At 51.3% G+C, this 24694-nt stretch overlaps 2 protein-coding genes across 2 annotated transcripts in view; one reads left to right on the plus strand and one right to left on the minus strand.

The window, feature by feature from the left end:
• Positions 1–9368, plus strand: part of LOC116825766 (butyrophilin subfamily 1 member A1-like) — a 70692-nt gene extending 61324 nt beyond the window's left edge. Inside the window, exons 6-8 of the mRNA XM_075066006.1 lie at positions 680–700; positions 793–819; positions 6949–9368. Of these exons, the coding sequence (XP_074922107.1) occupies positions 680–700; positions 793–819; positions 6949–7493 (593 nt within the window). The 3' untranslated portion in view covers positions 7494–9368. The remainder of the gene's footprint in view (positions 1–679; positions 701–792; positions 820–6948) is intronic.
• The window catches only part of LOC142046878 (uncharacterized), a 783739-nt gene that overhangs the window by 229697 nt on the left and 529348 nt on the right, over positions 1–24694 (minus strand). The gene's annotated exons all lie outside the window — the stretch shown is intronic.

The raw sequence follows: 24694 nt of genomic DNA on the forward strand, positions 1-24694 counted from the left end.
CCTTTCTGGAGAGGAGGGGATTAAGCAGCCCCCCAAAAAAGGACAGACTGCCTCCAGAGCCCAAAGAAGGGCGAGGTCTGGTCAGTCTCAGACAGTGTAGAGGTCAAGAGTCTCTGGGAAGAGATCTGGTCTCTTGTATGTCCAAACAACCAAGGCTGGGTCGCAGTGCTCCATACAGAAAAGTCAGTCCTTCTGCTTCCTCAGAGGGCCTGGTTGGCTGATGTTCTCAGGAGTGTAACCAGTAAACAACTCTTGTGCCCTGGGACTAGGGAGCTCTTGCTCTGTTTACTCCAGAGTGATCTGGGATCCTCCATTGTAAGGACCTGCCCTTCTCTGGGGTTGGCATGTCTCACAAGTGTACTGGATTGGGGCTGATTGTGCCCCGAGAAGCTCGTTAACCCCTTCATGGCTGGTGCAGAGCACTTCCCAGCCACAGGTGGACAGTGGCCAAGGATATAGTGGCTGGGAAGAAGCCAGTGATGGAAACTTCATTTGAAATGTCCAGGCATTCAGACATTTAAGGATTGGTTATTTTTTTACAGCTGTTTTTTGGGAATAACATTAAGTTAAGGTTAATGAAAGGGTTTAGTTTATGATAATTATCTAGGCAATGGGAATTCATATAATAAAGAATCCTGTAAGATCTAGTAATATGTCCATTTTTCTTTGTTTGTTTTAGGGAAACTCTTGGCTGAACTTCGTAAGTTCTGGTTCTTTTTCATAATTAAAACTTAGTTAGAAATTGTGCCTTTTTTAGACTGTGTTCATCTCTGTGTCTGTGCTTGGTTTCAGAGTGGAGAAGAGCCCAAGTATATGCAGGTAAATCAAGATGACTTTTCATTTATGTCAAAATTCCTCTGCTTCTTTTTACTAATCACACATAACAAGAAGGAAAAAGTCAGTTAAAACATTTAAAACTTAAAGTTAAGTAAGGCCTCATTTTAACAATTTCCTATATTCCATTTCCCTTCAGTGTATGTTCTGGTAAACTTTTTTCTATGAATTCAAGGTTTTTAAGGTAGTTTCATTTAATTAAAGGAAAACGTTGTGGATTTTAATTGAATTTTAATTTCCATCCAAATAGAGCTTGAAACATAGGCATCTAGAGAATTTGAATTACAAGTAAAAATGAATTTATTAAATAAGAAATCCAACATTCACCATTTTCTAACATAACAAAAGAAGAAAAAATTAAGCATCTGAATAAATGTAAATTACGCTATGTAGCTGATTAATTAAATATATGATATGAGCTCAGATCCTCAAAGATTTTTAGGCATCTAACTCTCATTGATTTCAATGGACATTAGGAGCCTAAATACCTTAGAGTCTAGGCCATAGGGTATCCTCCTGGTTAACAAAAAGAAGCACCAGGTTTAGTACCATTGTGAATCAATGTTTTAATGGTGACCAGCTAATAAGAATCAATCTTTCTTTAGGAAAACAACTAAAAAGTCCAAATGCAAAACATGATGAAAATCAATGCTTTGAATCAAGGTTTCCTGCTTGCTGATTTAAATCATGATTAAAATCACTTATTTAAATCTCTTAAATGAATCCATCCTGCACCACCCCATAACCAGAAAGAGTTGGCAGCCTCATTTCCTTAAAATAAATGAAAGCACATCTAGTACCTCATTTTATAGTCCCTGATCTGGATGCTCAAAACAAGTTCATAGAATCATAGGGTCAGAAGGGACCTCAGGAGGTATCTAGTCCAAACCCCCTCTCAAAGCAGGACCAACACCAACTAAATCATCCCAGCCAGGGCTTTGTCAAGCCTGACCTTAAAAACCTCTAAGGATGGAGATTCCACCACCTCCCTAGGTAACCCATTCCAGTGCTTCACCACCCTCCTAGTGAAATAGTGTTTCCTAATATCCAACCTAAACCTCCTCCACTGCAACTTGAGACCATTACTCCTTGTTCTGTTATCTGCCACCACTGAGAACAGTCTAGATCCATTCTCTTTGGAATCCCCTTTCAGGTAGTTGAAAGCAGCTATCAAATCCCCCCCTCACTCTTCTCTTCTGCAGACTAAGTAAGCCTAGTTCCCTCAGCCTCTCCGCATAAGTCCTGTGTTCATAAGTTAGGTGCTTAAATCCCAATTTGGGGCCAGATGCACAAAACTCCTGCCTCAGCCCTGTAGGTGCCTAAACTATCAGGATAAAAGTTTGCTAGATGTCTGTTTCGGCCTCTCGGCATGTGCACCACTGCCTCTCTTGGGCGTCCAAGCACCTATCTCCCACCTCAACCCCAGAGATTCCCAACCCAGGCAAAGACAGGAATTTAGTCACCTAAATCGCATGTGGGGCCAAATCTGACTGGCCTTGTTAGAGGCCACCTGCTGGATCAAGTCACATTAAAAATGTGGTGGTAGGGCCCACCTTATCCCTTGTGGCCCAGTGGCTGTCACTTACCTGGCATGCAAGAGACCCAGGTTTATTTTTCGCTCTCTGCCTGACACGGAGAAAAGGTTTGAATGATGGGGGTGTCTCCCACCTCTCATGAGAGGACCATGGATAAATCCAAAGATTGGTCCAGAGAGAATAAGAATGACTCTGGAGTGTAATTAGGTACCAGCTGGGAGACCTGGGCCCCCGCTTCAATCCCTCTTTCATTACTTAATCACAGTGAAACAGTTCCAGCAGGAGTCATAGATCAGAATAGCCCACAGCCTAGTGATAAGAGCTTCTCTTGAGAGGTGGGAGATGCCTGCACAAATACTTTCTCCCCCTCTTGCAGAGAGGGGAAAATTAACCCTGTTTCACCAACATCCTGGGTAAATGCCCGGGCCTCTGGGCTAAAGGTTATAAGGTGGGCAACCCCCTCCCCCATGCTGAAATGACATCAGCGCCTAGCTCTGCAGAGGGGTCCCAGCTTCAAACTCACAAGCTGACATGTGAGTGTCCAGACATGTGCATCTGTCTTTGAGAGAGGGTGGGCCTTCACCGCCCCCTGCCATGGGCTGGCTTAAGTGGCTCTGCCTAGCATGATGGCTTTTGGAAGTCACAGGCTTCAGGCTCCCGTAGGAGCTTTAGAGAATGCCTGGCTCAGGCTTTAGGAGTTGCAGCAACTTCTCCAGGTACCTATAATAAGGCTGAGCATCACAGTGCCTAACTCCTCTTGAGCCTTCAGCCCATCCTAGTAACCTCAGCGGGGTGGATACTTGTAAAGTGAGTTTAGTTGACTATAAGTTACAGCAAAACAGATCTCATGGGTTGAGCAGACCCCCTCAAGGCTGGCCCCAGGCAGACTGCAGCCCTCACTGGCAGAGGTGAAAGTAAGGCGGTACGGGCCGGTACGGGCCGGTACGGGCCGGTAAGAAAAGGTGCAGTAGCTTATTGACAAGAAAATGGAGCATTCTCTCCCTCTCTGACTCCTCCTCCTGGCTCCAGCAATACTGAGGGTCCAGGGGCCCAGCTCCATGAATGTTCGGGACTGGGTCTCCCACCTGGCCCCACCTGCTGCCCCCCCGCGCCTCCCCTGAGGGTGCCCCAGCCCCCTTTTGCTGCCCCCATGCACCTCCCTGGGTCCGACCGGAGGTCTGTTCCGTGTCTCTCCCCTGAAGCTCCATGCTGCCTGCCTGTATTAACTGCCACCACAGGGTCCTATTGCCCCCATCCACTACTGCCAGGGCAGGCTGCCCTTCCCCCTTGGTCCCTTTCATTTTCCGGTGGGACCCTCCACCAGTACAGCCGCCCCCCCCCCTTCAGTCACTGCTCTTGCCCCACACTGGGCAGCCCCAGTGAGCAGGGCCGGTGCAAGCATGTTTCGCACCCTAGGCGAAGCTTTCACCTTGCGCCCAACTCCGTCCCCGGGCCCACGCCCTGAGGCACACTCCCCCGCAGCAGCTCCCGCCCTCCACCCTGAGGCGTCCCCTCTGCGGCAGCTCCCCACCCTCCGCCCTGAGGCACCCCCCGCCCCTGCTCCGCCTCCTCCCCGAGCACACCATGGCTACTTCACTTCTCCCACCTTCCAGGCTTGCGGTGCCTAAGGTGATTGGCGCCACAAGCCTGGGATTTGGGGGGGGCACCATTTTCTTCAGCAACGACCGTGGCGGCCGGATCTTTGGCCACCCCGGTCGCCACCAGGATTCAGGCGGAGGGAGCTGGGGCAGAGGGTGCAGGGAGCGCCACGTGCAGCAAGTAAGGGGGAGGTGGCACGCAGGGGACTCCCTGCCCCAGCTCACCCCTGCCCCGCCTCCTCCACGAGCGCGCCATGGCTGCTTCACTTCTCCCGCCTCCCAGGCTTGCGGCGTCTAAGCTGATTGGCGTCGCAAGCATGGGACGGGGAGAAGTGAAGCAGCTCACCCCTGCCCCGCCTCCTCCCCGAGCACGCCGTGGCTGCTTCACTTCTCGTCGCCGCTTTACTTCTCCCGCCTCCCAGGCTTGCGGCGCCAATCAGCTTGGGTGCCACAAGCCTGGGAGGCGGGAGAAGTGAAGCAGCCACGGCGTGCTTGGGGGGAGGCGGGGCAGGGGTGAGCTGGGGCAGGGAGTTCCCCTGCGTGCTACCCCCCCCCTTACTTTCTGCAGGCGGCCCTCCCCGTGCTCCCCTGCCCCAGCTCCCTCCACCTAAATGCTGGCGGGTACTGGGGTAGCCAAAGATCTGGCTGCTGTGGTCGCTGCCAAAGAAAATGCCACCCCCAAATCCTAGCACCCTAGATGACCGCCTAGGTCACCTAAATGGTTGCACCGGCCCTGCCAGTGAGGCTACAGTGAGGGGCAGCAGCTGGGGAGGAGGTGCACATGTGATGGCAGCCCCCCCAGGCATGGCACCCACCACAGGGGAGGCAAGGGGGATCCCTGGACCTGAGAGGGGCCCTAGAAGCACGTGCAGTGACAGTGATGGGGATGAGTGTGCTGCCAGGGGGGAAAAGGGGGTCCCTACCCCAGAGCTTGCTGCTGTCGGCAGGGAGAGGGCTGCGGGGAGTCCTCCTCTCTGGCTCCAGTCCCAGGGCAGCCTGCCTGCATCCCAAACTCATCCCCAGCCCTGCCCCACCCCAGAGTTCACACCTCCAGCCATAGCCCTCATCCCCCCTCACCCCAACACTCTCTCCAACATCCCAAACCCCTCATCTCTAGCCCCAGCCAGAGCCATCATCCCCATGCACCCTAACTCTCTGCCTCAGCCCTGAGTCCCCTCCCATACCCCAAACCCCTTATCCCCAGCCACATCCCAAATCCATCCCCAGCCTCATCCCACAGCCCTCACTCCTGTACCACCTCCCTCCGCACCCCCTCCGATCCCCAAACTCCCTCCCAGAGCCTGCACCCCAGTCCCCTGCCCCAGCCCAGGGCCTGCACCCCAGACCTCCTCCCCCACCCAAACTCCCTCCCAGAGCCTTGGGCAGGTGGGGAATGGAGTTGGGGAGGGGGGCAGAGTTTTGGCAGGGGCAGGTTCTGGGCACCACTATAATTTCTACAAACCTGCCACCTCTGCTGACAAGAGCTGGTGCCCCATACTGGGGTGGACCGGCTTCCTGAGGCAGCAATTTAAAGGGCTAGAGCCCAGAGCCCTTTAAATTGCCACCAGAGCCCTGCTGCCAGAGCCCTGTGGTAGCAGCTGCAGGGCTCGGGTGGCGATTTAAAGGGCCTAGGGCTCCTGCTGCTGCTATCGCCCCGGGCCCTTTAAATCGCTGGTGGAGCCCCACTGCTGCTACCCCAGCGCTCTGGGGACAATTTATAGGGCCCGGCCCTTTAAATAGCCCCTGGAGCCTGCCGGAGTCTCTGGTGGCTATTGAAAGGGTTCGGGGCTCCCGCTGCCTCTACTACCCCAGGCCCTTTAAATAGCCACCTGAGCCTTGCCGTCGCTACCCCAGGGCTCCAGCAGCAGGGCTCCAGAGATGATTTAAAGGGCACTGGAGAGTAGCGGCCGCCAGAGTCCCAGGTCCTGCTGCTGGAGCCCTGGGGCTCTGGCTGCAATTTAAAGGGCCTGGGGCTTCGGTGCAGTAGCAGCAGCTAGCGCCCTGGGCCCTTTAAATCATCCCCTTTAAATCGCTCCTGAACCCCAGGGCTCCCAGACACCTCTACAGATGCGAGCTTAGGGGGTGATTTAAAGGCTTGGGACTCCCAGCTGCTGCTACCACAGCCCTAGCCCCGGGCCCTTTAAATCCTGATTTAAAATGCCTGGGGATTTAAAGGCCCCACCTCTTCCGGTGGAGGCCATGCCCCTCCTCAGGACTCCAGAGGACTGGCAAGTCCTTTAAGTTACTTTCACCCCTGCTCGCTGGACAGGTTTCCCATCAGGTCCCTGTCCCCTTGTAGCTGTCAACACCCCCTGGTCTCCCAGATCTCGGTGCCAAGGGGCTGTGAGGTGCTTGGGGCCAGCTGTCTCTCTGTCTCACTCTCGGCCATGCTCAGCAGCTGGATACCAAAGGAAGTTACAAGAAGTGGAAAAGTGAACAGCTGACTAGCGAGGAGTATAAAGATATTGCTCGAGCATGCAGAGGTGTAATCAGGAAGGCCAAGGCACAACTGGAGTTGCAGCTGGCAAGGGATGTGAAGGGTAACAAGAAGAGTTTCTACTGATATGTTAGTAACAAGGTGGAGGTCAGGGACAATGTGGGGCCCCTACCCCTGATTGCAGCGATTAGCACCTTTCAGCCTATCAGTGTACATGCTTCTGCGCATACAATCTATTTCCTCACACTTGAGTCCTGCTCAGATACCAAGCAGCTTGGAGAGACAGACGCCATAAGACCCCAGGGATAGGGTATTTTGTGTTTATTTTGTACAAAATCAACCCCTGTGTCTCCTTCCCCAGGGAATAAACAGGTCTGGTGTGAAAGTCTCACTGCCTCTTGGGGGGAAGGGGTATTTAATATTTTCCCTCGATTTCCCCCTCTGGGAAAGTGATTTTATAATTAGGGATTAAAGAGGGTTAATTTCCCTTTGAGCCCAGTGCCTGGCCCCTGCTCCAGCACTGACTCTGTGACTCTCTCCCCAGTGAACGTGACTCTGGATCCAGCCACAGCTCAGTCCAACCTCATCCTGTCTGAGGATCGGAAAAGTGTGAGACATGGAGATAAACGGCAGGAACTTGCCGACAACCCTGGGAGATTTGAACCTTATGTCATTGTTCTGGGCGCTGAAGAGTTCACGGGTGGGAGGCATTACTGGGAGGTGGAGGTGGGAAAGAAGCCTGAGTGGACTCTGGGGGTTTGTAGGGAATCTGTGAGGAGGAAGGGGAGTATTAGTGTCACATCTGAGAATGGATACTTTGTGGTGTGTTTGAGGGATGGAGAAAAATACTGGGCCCGCACTTCGCCCCTAACTCCTCTTCCTGTGAGAGTCAGGCCCAGCCGGGTGGGGATTTTCCTGGACTATGAGGCGGGCGAGATCTCATTTTACAATGTGACTGACAGGTCCCATCTCTTCACTTTCACTGACACCTTCTCTGAGATGCTCCGCCCTTATTTCAGTCCTTGTCTCAATGAAGGGGGTAAAAATGCAGATCCCCTGATAATCTGCCCGGTCCCAGAGAAGGCCTGAGGGAATCTCTGTCCCTCACAGTAACACCCGCAGCAGAGACTGTCCCCTCCCACCACTGATGAGCCCCCAGGCCTGTTCCCATGGGGATGGTGTAAAAGGCATCAGCTGCCTGCCCCCCGTCACTCCCTCCCCTCTCAGCTCTCAGCACCAGGCCTGTGAGCTGCAGGAAGAGGAGAGAGGCAGAGAAGGGGTGGGGAGAGACAGCTGTGGGGTGAGGTGGGGTCAGGCTGCTTGGAAGTGGGGATGCAGGGGCAGAGGGAGGTGCGGGTTCCTGGGCATATAAAGGTGAAAATGTGGGTCTCGTGCTGCAGGCATTTCAGAGACAATTACTTGCACAATGAGCGTGAATAACAGTGAGAGAAATGCTCCTACCTGGCCTAGTCTGACAGCAGAGAGCCATGAGCAGTTGGGGGAGTCCCAGGGCTCTGGCGAGGACACTGGCCTGATTCAGCTGCAGCACAGAGCCCTGCTGACACAGGAGGATGTATCAGTACAGAGGCAAGGTGGGGGGCGGGGGCTGGTTGATTTAGGGGATGAATTTGCTGCCCTGACTGGACAGTGTTTCTCTGGGGGAGCACTAGGCAGCTCAGCCCCTGATTCCCTACAGCCCCTCAACACGTGCTTGAGGCCCATCGGACTGCATTCACCCCCCATTACACACAGGGTATGTCTACACTACGGAATTAGGTCAATTTTACAGAAGTTGATTTTTAGACACCGATTACATACAGTTGATTGTGTATGTCCACACTAAGCACATTAAGCTGGCGGAGTGCGTCCTCACTACCGTGGCTAGCATTGACTTATGGAGAGTTGCACTGTGGGTAGCTATCCCACAGTTCCCACAGTCTCTGCTGGCCATTGGAATTCTGGGTTAAGCTCCCAATGTCTGATGGGGCAAAAACATTGTCACGGATGGTTTTGGGTACATGTCATCAGGCCCCCCTCCCTCCCTCCCTCTGTGAAAGCAATGGCAGACAATCGTTTTGCACCTTTTTTCCCGGGTTACCTATGCAGACAACATACCACGGCAAGCACAGAGCCTGCTCAGCTCACCATCACTGTATGTCTTCTGGGTGCTGCTGGCAGATGCAGTACTGTATTGCGACACAGCAGCAGCTCCTTGCCTTTGCGGCAGATGGTGCAGTAAGACTGATAGCTGTTGTACGTCTCCTGGGTGCTCCTGGCAGACCTTGGTGAGGTCTATCAGGGGCTCCTGGTAAGACATGTCTATTCTCCTCTTAGAGCACCAAATAGGAGCCAGAGACTCTGGATCATTCTCTTCTTTAAGTTTTGTCTCATGGAGATTCAGTCCTGCCTGGAATATCATGTGAGCTGGAGGCTTCTGCCCCAGGCTTCTCTCTCAGCCGGCAGCACCATGCGGTTGCACCTACCCCAGCCTACCCCTTGCTCCCATGGCTCATGAAGCCTGGACAGTAGTAAGGAGCAGTTCAACTATAGACTGAGTAAGTGCAGAATGGTGATAGAATGTGCCTTTGGACATTTAAAAGCTCACTAGCGCTGTTTGCTGACTAGGTCAGACCTCAGTGCAATCAACATTCCCATTGTTATTGCTCCTTGCTGTGTGCTCCATAATATCTGTGAGAGTAAGGGGGAGACATTTATGGCAGGGTGGGAGGTTGAGGCAAATCGCCTGGCATCTGATTTTGAGCAGCTAGACACCAGGGCAATTAGAAGAGCATAGCAAGGCGCACTGCGCATCAGAGAGGCTTTGAAAACCAGTTTCATGACTAGCCAGGCTTTGGTGTGACAGTTCTGTGTGTTTCTCGATGAAAACCCACCCCCTTGTTGATTTTAATTCCCTGTAAGCCAACCACCCTCCTCCTTCAAAATAAAGTAACTATTGTTTTGAAACCATGCATTCTTTCTTTATTAATTTTTTTAAAAAATGAGATAATGGACAAGGTAGCCTGGGTAGGGTGTGGGAGGACGGAAGGACAAGGCCACATTGCTTATTGTAGCCACACTAAAAATCAAACTGTTTAAATGACAGCCTTCTGTTGCTTGGGTCATCCTCTGGAGTGGAGTGGCTGGAGCCTCCCCCCGTGTTGGGCATCTGGGTGAGGAGGATATGGAACTTGGGGAGAAGGGCAGGCAGTTATACATTGTTTGCAGCAGGGGTCTGTGCTCTTGTTGGCTTTCCTGCAGATGCTTCATCATGTCCATTTGCTCCCCCATTATCCTCAGCATCACGTCCTGCCTCCGCTCTTCTCGCTGACTTAATTCTTTCCTGTCCTCTGCCACTGAATGCCTCCATGCATTACGCTGTGCCCTATCAGTGCGGGAGGACTGTATGCGCTCAGAAAACATGTCATCTTGAGTGCATTTTTTTCACCTTCTAATCTGCAATAACCTCAGGGATGGAGATGATAGGGGAAGTGTAGAAACATTCTCTGCTCTATGATTCTGGGGGGACGGCATGGTCACCTGTGCTGCTGATTTCACCACGCTGACCAAAGAGGAAATGAAATTCAAATGTTCCCAGGGCTTTTCCTGTGTGCTTGGCTAGTGCATCAGAGTTCAAAGTACTGTAAAGAACAGTCACAATGAAACAGTCAAGGGGGAGAGATAGCTCAGTGGTTTGCGCATGGGTCTACTAAACAGAGGGTTGTGAGTTCAGCCCTTAAGGGGCCCATTTAGAGTTCTGGGGCAAAAAAACTGTCTGGAGATTAGCCCTGCTGAGAGCAGGGGGTTAGACTAGATGACCTCCTGATATTCTATGATAGCTCCTAGAGGCCAATATGCATCTAACATTACCCCAAAGTCAATTTTAGCACTACTCCCCTCATCAGGGAGGAGTACAGAAGTCAATTTTAAGAGCCCTTTAGGTCAACAGAACAGGGTTGGTTGTGTGGACACAGTCATTTTTAAATCGACCTAACACAGCTAGATTTGACCTAAGCCCATAGTGTAGACAAGAACACAGTGACCAGAGTGACAGAGACCTTTTTCTGCTCATGATAGGACCCCACCCAGCATTACCTGGCCAGGGTGGGAGTCTGTTTCCATGCAGCAGGGGGAGGGGGATCAGTGGATTCCCAGGTTCCCTCAAGACCTTTAACTGCATTATCTGACTCCCAGAGAAAAGCCAAATCCAGGAGCTGAGTGAATGCAACAGGTCCAATGAGTGACAGGGAATGTCCCAGCATTTACTGTCGTGGGAGGTCTCCTACAGGTCTGCTCCACCATGGCCACAAGGCTCCCCACCACCCCATGTCCTTATTGTCTCTGTCTGGAACCTGGTCCCAGTGTGATGGAGGGCAAGGGATGGGGAATGGGGACAGCTGGGGAAGGAGGATCAGGCCAAAGTATGGGGATTGAGAGCCCAGCCCTGGGGCTGTGTGAGCGATGGGCTCAGGCTGCGTGAATGGGACCTGCTCATGGGAAGAGCCCAGGAACTTTTCTCCTTCTTCCTCAATGAGTTTGTGCCAATCAGCCACATAACCCCCTGCCACACTCTTCTCTTCTGCATGGAACCTGCTTCAGTGCCTCAACCCTCCCATCTCCTTCCTGTCCCTCTTCAAAACCCTCTTCCCAGGGAGTCCTGAAACCACCTCCTGTCCCAGCAGGGAACATTGAAACATAGGTCAATGTCTTGGGTCTGTGCAGAAAGTGAACTTCCTGAGCAGGGGCCAGGTCTGGGAAGGTTCAGAGGTGAAAGTAAGCTGGTACAGTCCAATACAGCGTACCAGCAAGAGCTGGTATGCTGTGCCGGACTGGACCGGCTTCCCCGGCAGTGAATTAAAGGGCCCAGGGCTCCAGCCGCTGCAAGGATCCCTGGGCCCTTTAAATCACCGCCGGAACTCTGGCAGCCGGGCTTGGATGGGGATTTAAAGGCCCGGAACTCCAGCTGCTGTGGGAAGCCCCAGGCCTTTTAAAGCACCGCCGCCGAAGCTCTAGCAGCAAGGGTTGGGCAGCGCCTTAAAGGGCCTGGGGCTCCCCACAGTGGCCGGAGCCTCTGGCCCTTTAAATCCCCACCGGGGCCCAGTAGCCGGGCTCGGGCGGGGATTTAAAAGGCCTGGGGCTCCTTCTGCTCTGGGAAGCCCCTAACCCTTTAAATCACCGCTGGAGCTCTGGCAGCGGGGCTTGGGCAGCGCCTTAAAGGGCCTGGGGCTCCCCACAGCGGCCGGAACCTCTGGCCCTTTAAATCCCCACTGGGGCCCAGCAGCCGGGCTTGGGTGCGGATTTAAAAGGCCCAGGGATCCTCCAGCTGTGGGAAGCCCCAGGCCCTTTAAATCACCACCGGACCTCCAGCAGCCGGGCTCAGGCAGGAATGTAAAGGGCCCAGTGCTCCTGCCGCTGCGGGGAGCCCTGGGCCTTTAAATCACTGCTGGAGCTCTGGCAGTGGGGCTTGGGCAGTGCTTTAAAGGGCCTGGGGCTCCCCACAGCAGCCAGAGCCTCTGGCCCTTTAAATCCCCACCAGAGCTCCTGCAGCGTAGCTTGGGTGGCGTTTTAAAGGGCCTGGAGCTTTGTGGTGGCCGGAGCCCTGGGCCCTTTATTTCGCCCCACAGCCCCGGGGCTCCCAGCTGCCTCTGCAGCTGGTAACTCCAAGGTGATTTAAAGGCCCTGGGGCTCCGGCTGGGGCTGGGGCTCCCAGCCACAGCCAGAGCGCCAGGGCCTTTAAATCTTTAAAGACCCCACCTCTTTCCAGTTGAGGCCACGCCTCTTCCAGTTGAGGTCACTCAGGACTCCAGCGTACCGGTAAGCCCTTTCAGTTACTTTCACCCCTGGGAGGGTTATAGGGATTGTGACCAGGTGCCTGAATGGGCCACACTGAGGATGCTATACTCAGGGTAGACTGCGAGGAATAGGGCAGACTATCTCCCAGACTGGTGGTTTATTTTATAATTAGAGTCACCAAGTCAGTAACAAAATTGTCTCTGTAATATCCTGGTTATCAAAGGCTAAATACAATCCTAGTTAAGCATCCCAACCCTTGACCCCAATCTATACAGACAGTTGTAATATAGTGAGAGGTTACTGAAAACCTGATTCACCATATGTGAGATTCACCCGTCCCAGAGGACAAGACACTGATCCCCAAGTCAATATGTGTTCCAGATCTTATCCAATAATCACACAGATGTCAATCCTTTAGTGACTAAAACAAAAGGTTTTAATAATAAAAGGAAAAAAGGAAGAGAGTTACAGTCGTTAAGAGATTAGGATACATACAGATATGTGAAAATTCTTTAGGTCCCATAGCGGAGATGGCAATGCTGCTGAAAGGTTTTAGTCCAACAGTCAGTCCAGGGGTAGAGTTTGATCAAATTCTTCCATGAGAATTGCAGGGTAAAGCCAGAGTAAACCCGGAGACTCAGTCTTGTGGTTTAGACCTTCCCTGTCAAAGTTTAAGCAGACCTGAGATAAAAAACGATCAAGCCATGGGACATTTTCTTTATAGTCTTCTAGCAAACTGATAAACTTATTGACAGCAATTATCACAGCAGCATCTTCCCCCAAAGAAGAATAGGCAGTACGGATTGTTGCTTTGAAGCTAATTTTCTATCTCATAGATGAACTAGTTGCGTTCAGTCACATAAAGCAATTAGCCGGTCGAACTGTCAAGACAGTTCACATGTGGCTTACTGTGTGGAATTACAAGTTTTAAGGAGAAATTAGGATAATTATATTACTGTACCACGAGTCCCATCTAAATAATAATATGCCCTTTTGACCTCTGAATCCATAGAACACAGCATTATGAGACAGGAACAGAACTGGCATCTACAAGCTAATTAGATCACATTGTGAAACGTCTAACGAGATACAGGTAAACACAGACAAACACACTTAGCATCTACCCGTAATTTCTATTACTACAAATAAATGGGTTAATGATTGCTGGCCTAGGACATCGCTTTGAAATACACATACAAGTAGATTGTCTTGGTTACATTTCAATGTGTCTTGTTAAGTTATAGGTCATACTCAAGTTGACCGTTCTGTGAGCATCACAAACGCACTGTTAAGAAAGATGCTTTCAGCGCCTTTTACAGAACCAACATCATGTTTGTCATTTGAGTATTCTGTTAATTAGATTTTTCTTTCTTTCACTGAAAAAAGTCTCTGCAGTTAGCTTTATACTCTAGGCACTTTGTTGCGATGTCTCATTTCAACTTTGCAGGCTTCATTGCTTCATTTGATAGGATTTGTAAGCAGGTGATGCATCGCGATTGTCAATCACTGAATTCCATAAAACCAAAATCAATATAACTTTCGTCAAACTTTCTGTTCTTCATTTGTTTCTTACTATTTGACTGCATTGTCCATGGCTTCAGCACCACTAGCAGGACTAGTATAAGGTTCTTTCAAAAACTTACTCATTTTCAATATAACTTGCTCACACACTGTAAAAATATATTCCACTTCCACCTGCCAAACACGTCGCAGTCAAAACGGATGTCACTTCTGATTTGCTGTTGCAAAGCAGTGAGATTTTTTATGTTGATGCTTATGCAATGTATTATGGCATTGTTCATGCACCATGGAATATGTTGTGTAAACAGAGATAATTGATTAGTCAGCTAGGCAATGCAGGCAGGGGTGATGTGTGATTGTTGATATTGGAGACGTGGCACATGACCACTCTACTCGTCACTGCTGGATCTAACAGAGGTTTTCAAACTGTGGGCCAAGCCCTGATCTGACAACAAGAAGAGGGCCAGTTGTGCTGTGCGTAACTCTTGTGTGCCTGCTGCTCATGCTGCTTGGGGAAGAGGGAGAGCGCAGAAGAACAGCCTCTGGGTTACGCCCCATGTACCTGGTTCTGCAGGCCTGGCTGTCCTCGTTGAAATGGACCCAAGCTTTTCCATCAGTGCAAGTTAATCCACCTCTGGGAGAGACAGTAGCTTGGTTGACAGAAGAATTCTTCCATTGACCTAGCTGTGTCTACATCAGGGGTTAGATCAGGGGTCTCAAACACGGCCCATGAAGTTATTTCCTGTGGCCCGCCATAGGAGCCAAGCTTCCCTCTGATCACATAAGAAATAGTTACAGGTATTTATATTTTGTTAAAACCCCTCTTCACATTACAGTTTTTCAAAAGTTAATACATTGACTTTTAATAGCACACTATGTTACTCTTCATTTTTTTCATTTTTGACTACACTTTTGTATCCTTGTACTAGTCCTCGTGTGACCCTCATGGTGATTTGAGTTTGAGATTCCTGGGTTAGATCAACCTCACTAAACATTTCACAGCTCTGTGTGAGGTAGCTAAGTCAACCCAAGTTTTAGGTGTAGGCCTCAGGAAGAATAAGGGTATGCCTACATTACAGCCACTACAGGTTCAACTCTGTCACTGAAGGGCTGGACTGTGGATGCTTCCTACATTGAGGGAAGTGGTTTTTCCATCACTCTAGTTAATCCCCCTTTCTGGGAGGCAGATCGCCAGGTCATGGCAGAATTCCATTGTCTACACAGGCGGTTAGATCGATCTAGCTGTGGCACTCAGGGGACACAATTTTTCAAAGCCCAGGGTTCTGTAACTAAGGTTGATTATAGTTTCAAGTGTAGAGCAGGCCTAAGAGGGGTAATCCTGGAGCTAGGTGAAAACACAGGGTCTGAGGGATTGGCAGGCAGCTTAGTGTGTGTGAGGCAGTAGTGGGGAGGGATAGGGATAGGTCAGTGGCTTGAGTATTGGGTCTGCTAAACCCAGGGTTGTGAGTTCAATCATTAAATGAGCTATTTAGGCAGCTAGGGCAAAACAAAACCTGTCAGGGATGGTACTTGGTCCTACTGTGAAGGCAGGGACTGGACTGCCTGACCCTTAAAGGTTCCTTCCAGTTTTATGAGATAGGTGTATATCTCTATATTATAAAGAAGGCCAAGAGAAGCAGTCATGAGTGGGATCATGGAAAGACAGAGCTTGCTTCAGGCACAGAATTCCCTGGAAAGGTAGACTTGGATTTCTGGGTAGGGTTGCCAAATTTCTAGACCAGATGCCATTGCCACATATGGTGTCCAGTCCATCTGGTCAGGAAAATTGGCAACCCTATTTCTGAGTAAGGCGGCGGCTGTTTCTAATATTTTCAGGACACAGGAATGTATGGACATTGTTTGTAAACAGGAACATTTGCACCAAAGAATTACCTGACTCCATGTAGTGGGTGTACTAGGCCCCCAGGGTTCTGCCACACCCATCCCAGGAAAGGAGCAGTGGAGAGGTCCTCCAAGCAGCCAAGCATAGATGGGAGGAAGCAACCAATCACAGGGGCTGCTAGACTGGCCAGTCAGGGGCCAGGAAGGCCATATAAAAGGAGCTGCAGACTACAGTAGTAATTAGTTGCTGTGTGGAGCTGTAGAGGGAAGGACTGTGTGTCTGGCTCACTGCCCCCCAAAATGGACCCAGCAGAGGGGTCCGGTTCTCTGTACCTGCAAACTCTGTTTTAGACTGTGTTCCTGTCATCAAATAAACCTCTATTTTACTGGCTGGCTGAGAGTCACGTCAGACTGTGAAGTAGGGTTGCAGGAACCTGTGGCTTCCCCAGGACCCCGCCTGGGCGGACTTGCCGTGGGAAGTGCATGGAGGGGCACATGCTGAATGCTCCAAGGAGAGACCTAGGAGGTGAAGCCGTGTGAGCTTCTTGCCCTGGAGACAGGCTGCTCCAAGGGAGAGGAGGCTCCCCAAAGTCCTGCCTGGCTTGGTGGGGAGCAGTTCCAGAGCATTGCCCAGGGACTCCGTGACAATCCTTTAGACGGCAAAGTCATAAAGTCGTAATCTCACCCTTCAGCTCAAGGGTTGCTCTCTATTAGTTGCTGCTGTTTTCCTGCTGTGTCATTAGCACAGACCAGCTGCCTCTGGCCTTAACCCAGGGAGCCCCTGTAGCCTGGCTGGTCGCAGGCAGGTGTCTGGATGTTCCACAAGACACAGCCCAGCCAAGGCTCCTCTGCACACGACTGTCACTGATATCACTCAGTGGGGTTTAGTTCCCACCTATTGTGTCAGTGCAAGTCTGTGTGTGGCTGTGGATGTCTCCACTGTGAATTAAGAAAATCCTAGTTTGACTGAGGACACATCTACACAGCACCTGGGAGGTGTGATTCCCAGTTCAGGTAGATGTGCACATGCTGACTCTGCTGGAGTGAGCACATTCCTGTGGCAGCAAGAGGGTGGGATGGGCCAGGCGCTGGAGTACAATCCACCCCGACCACTGCCTGGACTGTGTAGACAGACTCAGAGTTTAAACTTTTCTGTTCGTTTGTTTGTTTCCTTTCCCTCCTTTGCTTTTCATTCACTTTCTGCTTCTTTACACCCCCCTGCTCCTGTTCCCTGCCTATGTAATTCCTGTGTCCTTGTTTTCTCATCTTTCTCCTGCTCCACCTCCCAGCCTCTCCTTTCTCTTCAATTCATTCTGCACCAGTGCAGCTGCTATGAGGTGGGACAGGCACCTCCCATTGTCAGCAAAACCATTTCTGATGCAGAGAGAAGAGAAGACCAGAGATCCTAGCAGCCATGGCCTCAGTGATTCCTGTACAGGAAATCCAAGAGGAAACTAAATGCCCATCTGTCTGCAATATCTGACAGACCCAGTGACCCTACAGTGTGGGCACAACTTCTGCCAAGGCTGCCTCACTCAGTACTGTGAGACATAGGCAGAGGGGGATTACGACCCTGTGTGCTGCCCCAGCTGCAGAGCCCAGATCCGGAAAGGGGCTCTCCAGAATAACTATCAGCTAGCAAATATAGTGGGAAAAATTAAAAAGATGGATTTCAAACCAGCAGAGCCCTGGATCTGTTCTGTGAGGAGGACAGGGAAGCCACATGTGAGGTTTCTGAGAGATCCCCTGGGAACAAATCTCAATCGGTGCTTCTCATGGAGGAGGCTGAAGAAATACAAGGTAGGAAGGAAGCACTGTGGATCTGTGTTAATTCAACTCTTCCTTTTTCAGACTGAGTATCTCAGAGCCACAGAATCTCCCACTTTTCTGGAGCTTCTCCCTTGATCACTGGCTCCACCTAAATCTCTCCCCTGCAGGCTCCTTCCTCTGGGAAGATGCAGGGAGCCCTGGCCACTGATGCTGTCACAGCCTGTCAACACTGCACTGTTCATTAAGGAGATGTGGGCACTAGAGCTCTGTGTGAGGCATTTTCCTCACAGCAAGATGTGTCCAAGCTGCTGCCCGGCTGGGAGTGGAAGGAACGAGCTGTGCACACCAAACCCCTGACAGCCCAGGCACTGCCAGCCAGGTGTTCACATTCATTGTGAACACAGCAGCCCTTGCTCAGCCGCATGGCACATACACACAGGTGTGGGTTTAAGCACAGGTATTGTGGACTGTTCCCTAGGGACCAATATCTGGAGTTGCCTGATTAGAACAGACCTCTGGTTTCATCATAAAATATCAACAATCAAAACATAACTTGATAGCCCTTGTGATTGAAAAGTTTGAAAATGTGACCCAAGCATAACAGATACAGTGTCATGTGCCTGAGTCTGCACAGAGCCTGAGCTAATAGCTCTGAGAGGAGGGAACTACCCCATGCATGTCAATGGGTGTTCTCTCTAAGAACTATTGCTCTAGAGGCCTCATTCACCTCTCCCAAGATGGGGGCTCTGTGTGTGGCAGGCCAAGAAGATGACAGTGGACCCAGCTCACCATCCCAAGAAAATACACAATACACAAATCTGCTAGGCAGCTTACATGTATTGAAGACCCTGTCCCAAAGAGCTTGCACTGTATAAAGATGAATAGCGACAAACTCCCCCTTTCCTCCAAACAAGCATTTGTACTTTCTTTTCAAACATAGTTTGAGCACCTGCTGAATTTTCTGCTGTACTCAGTTTGCATGTTCCCAAAATTAAAAATAGCCCTTTGAGAGAGGTAGATTGTAACACTACGACCCTTTACACAAACTCTGATTTTTTTGCTCAGGGCCATGTTTGACTCAGTGTTTGTGTACTACCCAGGCTAAATGGCTGTACAATTGTCCCTTGAACCTCTGAAATCTGTGATTATTAGCTAGCTTTCAATCCTGAGCTGCTCTCTCTCCATGTATATGCTCCAGTGTCATTCTTTCGTGCCTGACCCTGAGCAAACAGCAGAGTCAGTGCCAGAAAGGAAACACCCAGCTGTATTGCACTGTAGCAAGGCGGTGTGGCTCCCCTCCTCCACAGGGAGGGTTGAGCCCCGTCCATCTTCCCCCAGGGCGGAACTTTCGGGTGGAAGCCCCGCCCCTCAAAGGCTCAGGCGGCGACCCGGAAGTATAAAAGCCGGGCGCCGGCCTTCAGTTGGAGCTCAGCAGCCGGCGAGAGCAGACGTGCCGGACGACCCTCGTTGCTGGGAGGCTGCCGAGCTCTGAGACAGGGACCAGGCCTTGCCGGAACCGACCTGCAGCAACCACGACGCTGAGCTGCAGGAACTCCCACCGCTGGAGTTCCCGCAGCTTGGAGGAACTACGGCTTGGAGGAACTTTCGGACCGGACCTGGCCCAGCTACCCAGGAGTAACCCCGGATCTACCTAGCCCGGACTGGGAGGAGCCCATGACGGTCGACGACCCGGCGGACCAGGTAGGAAGCGAAGGGGGGATGGAAAGTAGCCCGGGGGCGGCTGACCACAGTCAAGCCACAGAAGACCCCGAGCCGATGACCATGTGTGTCGGTCAGGACCCCCACTGACCGCGCTGTCAGTGTGTTTCGGTTAGGATCCCCCCCGATCACTCTGTCAGTGTGTTTCAGGCTGGATCCCCACTGACTGCCACTAGCGGCGACAGCCGCTACTAGGGCCCCGGGCTGGAACGCAGAGGAGTGGGTGAGTCTGTGTTCCCCCTGCCACCCGTAGCCGGGTGGCAGTATCCCCCTTCGCCCCCACAGCTACCGTGTGTTTGTTGCTCTGCCCTGCCCAAAGGGGCTAGAGCTCCTAACTATTTGCTGCTCCACCCTGCCCCAAAGGGCCAGAGCCCCTAACTATTTGCTGCTCCACCCTGCCCCAAAGGGCCAGAGCCCTCTGACTGTTTGTGGCTCTGCCCTGCCCCAAAGGGCCGGAACCTAGGGAACTGTGTTTGGTGCCACGCCCGATCCAAGGCTGGGCCCCGATTAACTTTGTCTCTGCTCTGCCCTGCCCCAAAGGGCCAGAGCCCCCTGACTGGTTGCTGCTCTGCCCTGCCCCAAAGGGCCGGAGCCTAGGGAACTGTGTTTGGTGCCCGCCTGTATCCAAGGCGGGCCCCCCACTGCTTCGCTGTGTCCCAGTCCGCTCCACAGAGACCGAGCGTCCGGACAGTGGACCGTGGACCTGAGGGACGAGACACGGAGAGACCAGGACGAGGCCGGTGTGGCTCCCCTCCTCCACAGGGAGGGTTGAGCCCCGGCCTCCCTCGTCACATGCACATTGGGTGAATTCAAGTGAATCCTACTCTGTTTCACTGTCCAGAACCCTGTGGCAAGTCTCCAGCATGAAGCTACTTGTCCAGGCTGTGTGGAGTATTTCATGGAACCTGTCACTCTGCAGTGTGGGCACAATCTCAGCCAAGCCTGCACCAGTCGGTGCTGGGAGGGATCTGATACAGACGCCTCCTACCCCAACTAAGGAGAGACTGTGGAAGCAGGCAACATCTGACCAAATAGGTAACTAATGATAGAAGTTGAAACAGCCAAACAGCTGAGTTTAGAGGCACTGGATGGAGCAGGAGAGGAGAGGGGGTGTGAGGAACACTGGAAGCCTCTGAAACTGTTCTGTGAAGAGGATCAAACTTCTATTTGTTTAGTTTGCAATCTGTCAGCAGCGGCGGCTCCAGGCACCAGCGCTTAAGCGCATGCCTGGGGCGGCAAGCCGCAGGGGGCCGCCTGGTGGTCCCTGCGAGAGCGGCAGTCAGGCAGCCTTCAGCAGCATGCCTGCGGGAGGTCCGCCGGTCCCGCGGATTCAGCGGCAATTCGGCGGCGGGCACGCTGAAGCTGCGGGACCGGGGACCTCCCGCAGGCATGCCACTGAAGGCAGCCTGCCTGCCGTTCTTGGGGTGGCAAAAAACCTCGAGTCTGTCAGGGACTCACAGGGCTCATACTGTGGTTCCCACAGAGGAGGCTGCCTGGAGTACAAGGTAAGGAATTGCTGTTAAGTTGAATGACTTCAGATTTTGGATAACTTAATACATTATTAATCAGAGTAATAACTTTGGATTTTAATTACAGATTAACTCCATAGCAAGTTGCCTGTCACAGGTATTGGTGTAACTGCATCACTGAGCTCTGTAAAGCCACCATTGCATGAAGCTGGCTATAAAAAAGTAAATTATGCAGCATGAAGACTTGAAAGATATCTGATGTGGGAAACCTTTCTCTGAGAGGCTGAATTCTTTTCCGAATCATTTCCCACTTGGGGTCCATTGAGCAAGAGGGCCCATGGTTGCAGGGAACCCAGTGTAACTGCATTACTCAGCTCTGTAAAGCCTTCATTGTACGACAGGTGCTTTAAAAAGTAAATGATATGGCAGTGTGGCAAGAAAGGCACCCCCCACCCCCGAGGAATTTAAAGATGTCTGATGTGAGAGAAGTTTTGTCTGAGAAGCTGAATCCTCTTCAAACCCAGCTCCCACTGGTGACATAAGAGAACTTTCTACAGAACAGAAGTAGCTAAATGACCCATATAGGGTATAGAGGTATAAAGCACATGAGTTGCAGACCAGTCTATGTGATAGTGTCACCTTCAGAGTGGAGGCTAGGAAGCTACAAGCTGTTATTGTTACTGATTTGCACCACAGTGTTTGTTGTTACTATTTCCATCTCGGTAGCCCCAAGAGACCCGAAATGAGATCTGACCGTGATTGTACTAGGCCCCGCACAAAACACAGCGGGGGACAATCCCTGCCCTGGGCAGGTTACAGTCTTAGTAAACAAGAAAAAGGGTGGAAGGGAAAACAGAGGCGCAGACTTGCCCAGGGTCACTCAGCAGATCAGTGGCAAAGATGGGAATAGCACCCAAGTCTCCCAAGGTCCAGACCAGTGCCCTAACCACTAGGTCATGCTGCCCCCACAGCAGCACTGAGCAGTGATGAAATGCAGCTCTTAGGATGGAGACACCTTGATAAAGGTCCCAGGCCCAGCAGGGAGAGGAGGTTTCTCACTGGGATTCTGAATTCCTGTATTGCTCCATGAGGGGTTAAAATCAGATGCTGGTCTGCACTAGAGGAGGTCACTGTGCTAAGTCCTGTGTGGACCCTGGACACCTTGAGTCCACACACAAAAGGGATCCAGACAGCACAAGTCCATGCCAAATACCATTGGGATTAGACTTGTTTGCAGTAAAAATAACCACTGTCAGTCTGAACAGTTTTGTTGTGTGTGTAATCCTTCTGCCACTTGCAATCCATAGCAGCAAGGGCTGGGTTCAGTTTCTAAGGTTCCTTTTGAATAACACAACAATACAACCCAGAACCAGCTCGACTTCCACCCAGTAACTTGGAACAATTACACACCACCCACTGGATGCCTCTAAGAGGCAATACTTCCCCTCTCACAAGCACAGTGTAGGGAAGAAACTTTTACTAAAAAGGGGGAAAGTCACTCAGCATTAACTGGGGAAAGTGCCACAAGCAGGATTCAGTTTGGGGGATCACATGGCTCCTTGCCCCCAAACAATGCCCATGTTAAAAAGTGAGCAGGCGTTGCGAACCACAGCCAGTGGGAGCTGCAATCAGCCGAACCTGTGGATGCTGCAGGTAAACAAATTGGGCCTACCAGTGGCTTTCCCTGATGGGCTGTGTGCCAAAGGTTGCTGATCCCTGTGGTAGGCGCTTGTTGTTATTAACCTGCAGAGTCACTGGGGGGGGAGGCAGGGGAAAAGGGGGCAATTGATAAGGGCCCGGGGCGATGTAAAAGGGCTCAGGGCCCCCAGACGCCATCGCCGCCACCTGCAGTGCAGCAGTGCTCAGGCAGGTTTCCTCTGCGCACTGCTCCCGGAAGCAGCTGGCGGCACTGCACATCCCTGCAGCCCTGAGGGGGGTGTCTCCACGCACTGCCCCCACCCCAAGCACAGACTCCATAGCTCCCATTGGCCAGGAACTGTGGGAGTGGTGTCTGCAGGGTGGGCAGTGGTGCGTGGAGAGTCTAGTGTGCCTCACAGTGTCCTAGGTTCCCTGGACAGTTTTTACCATGGCCCAGCTCTGATATCTGGCCTAGCCAGGGGAAGGGCCTCTGGGGGGAAGAGGAGGCGCAGGAGTCATCAAGGGGGTGGGGCCTTGTGGTCCCCTCGCCCCAACTTCTGCTGTGGTTCTGGCACTGTTCAGGCCAGGCAGCAACTCATTAGCAAGAACTTATAATGAGTCACTAAACAAAATACAACTGTGTGAAATTGTTTCTCTCTATATGTGAGAAGTGGACGTTCCAGCAGCCAGTGTCGATTTCTCCTGAGCTGCAAAAGAGACTCAGTGATTTCTCCCAGAAACCTGTTGCTCTAACAGAGACTCTGAGGAAGTTCAAAGGTACCGAGAAGGGATCTAGGAGGGAAAACTGGGATGAGCCTTGAGACTGTGCGAGGAGATGGGTTCTGGCCAGTTGCTTCATAATTATATTATCCATTGATTTAATTGTTGGGTGACAATGCCACACAAGACACTCACGCTAAATAATTTGAACTTTTATTTTAACCAAAGCATGTCTTGCAATTACAATGACTGTTAAAGTAAGAATTGACAAAATTACAAAATGAAGAACTAGCTAGTTACCATCTCCTGGGGGATAGGTGGGTCACGATGTATTTCTCCTATAAAGCTCTGACTATCCCTTACAATGTCTGACATATTATACACATCCAAATTACATAAATGTTAGTTCTCTTCCAATCACGTTTGAGTGCTGTGCATATTAAGTATCTTATACAATTCATACAATACACATGCATGGACTTTTCAATTGGCAGGGCTTTTGCTGTCCAAGCTCCTTTCATGTTATTGTTCTCTTTCCTGATTGGTTTATTACCACTGATTATGCATAGGTCAGAGAGAGGCTTAGGGGTTTTCAGACTTTGCTAACTGCTCCAGGGCAGTACATTTTGGATGTCTGTTGTCTTTAGGCACATTGTGGGGCCAAAACATCTCTTTGTCCCACATAGCAACTTATGAACACATCACTTAATATAACAAAGTCATTTAAGGAAACATTTCTTTATGTGAAGCCAAAGCCAAGTCAGTCAGTACAAATGCACAATCTGCATCTGTCAAAACTTATGCATGAGAAACGACCTGTGTACCAAGTCTCAATCCTTAACATGATCAACAGTGGGGAGAGACAAATGGAGCAGATGGAGCAAAGGTGCAGGTGTCATGGAGTCTCACATTAATTCATGACTTTCCATGAGTAACAACCTTAAGGCCCAAATTTAGCAAAATAGCCTAATTTGGGGCACCTCACTTGCTCTCTCCCAACTAGAGAGCTGCAGGGCAGGTGCTCCAGAGCTGTGTAGCATCCACAGCTGCAGCTGGAGTCAATGCGAGCTGTGGGTGCCCAACCCCTCTGAGAACCAGGCCTTGAGGCTTAAAGGTCAGCACCCAAAATCTAGACCCCCAAATTAAAGACCATTTGCTCAGTATGGACCCAGCCCACCACTGTGCTCTGGTCCCACATGGCAGCTTGTCTGGGCACATGGGCTGTACGGAAGAAGACAGCCCCTCCCCCACAGTGAGGAATCCCTCCAGCGCAGGCACCTCTTGTGCCTCCTCCCCAGCAGCTGCAGGCCCAAGGTGTGTTCTGGAGAGGGCTGGGAATGGACGGCGGGTGGAAGAGGGAGGGGGTGGATGAGGATATCGGGATGTGAGCAGTGTAAATCTGGGCCTCTGACACTCTGCGCACTGGCCAAGACACACAGGGGCCATTGTCATAGGGATGTAACTCTGGCTGGGGTCAGAACATCCTTAGCCTGTGCCAAGGTCTGCACTGGCCCCTGCAGTCACTACCTGCCGCCCCTCTCTCTGCTAGCCAGGACAGGGTGAATCTGGCCCATGGAGCCAACCTTCCCCCTGCTTCCATTTCCACATGGATAAAATGATGTTATTGTTATTCCTATTTCTGCCTATGGAGGACGAGGCCCCATCGTGCTGCTCTCTGTAGAGGCACTGAGTGAACAGCCCCAACAGCTCACAATTAGAGCCAGGATTTCACAAACTCTGAACATCCCCTTGGTGTCAAAGGAACCAAAGTGGGTCAAGTTATTTTTCTGCCAAAGTCTTTGCATGATCTGGGTCTAGGTT

The sequence above is a fragment of the Chelonoidis abingdonii genome, chromosome 5 (assembly GCF_003597395.2).
Source record: "Chelonoidis abingdonii isolate Lonesome George chromosome 5, CheloAbing_2.0, whole genome shotgun sequence".
Taxonomy (NCBI): domain Eukaryota; kingdom Metazoa; phylum Chordata; order Testudines; family Testudinidae; genus Chelonoidis; species Chelonoidis abingdonii.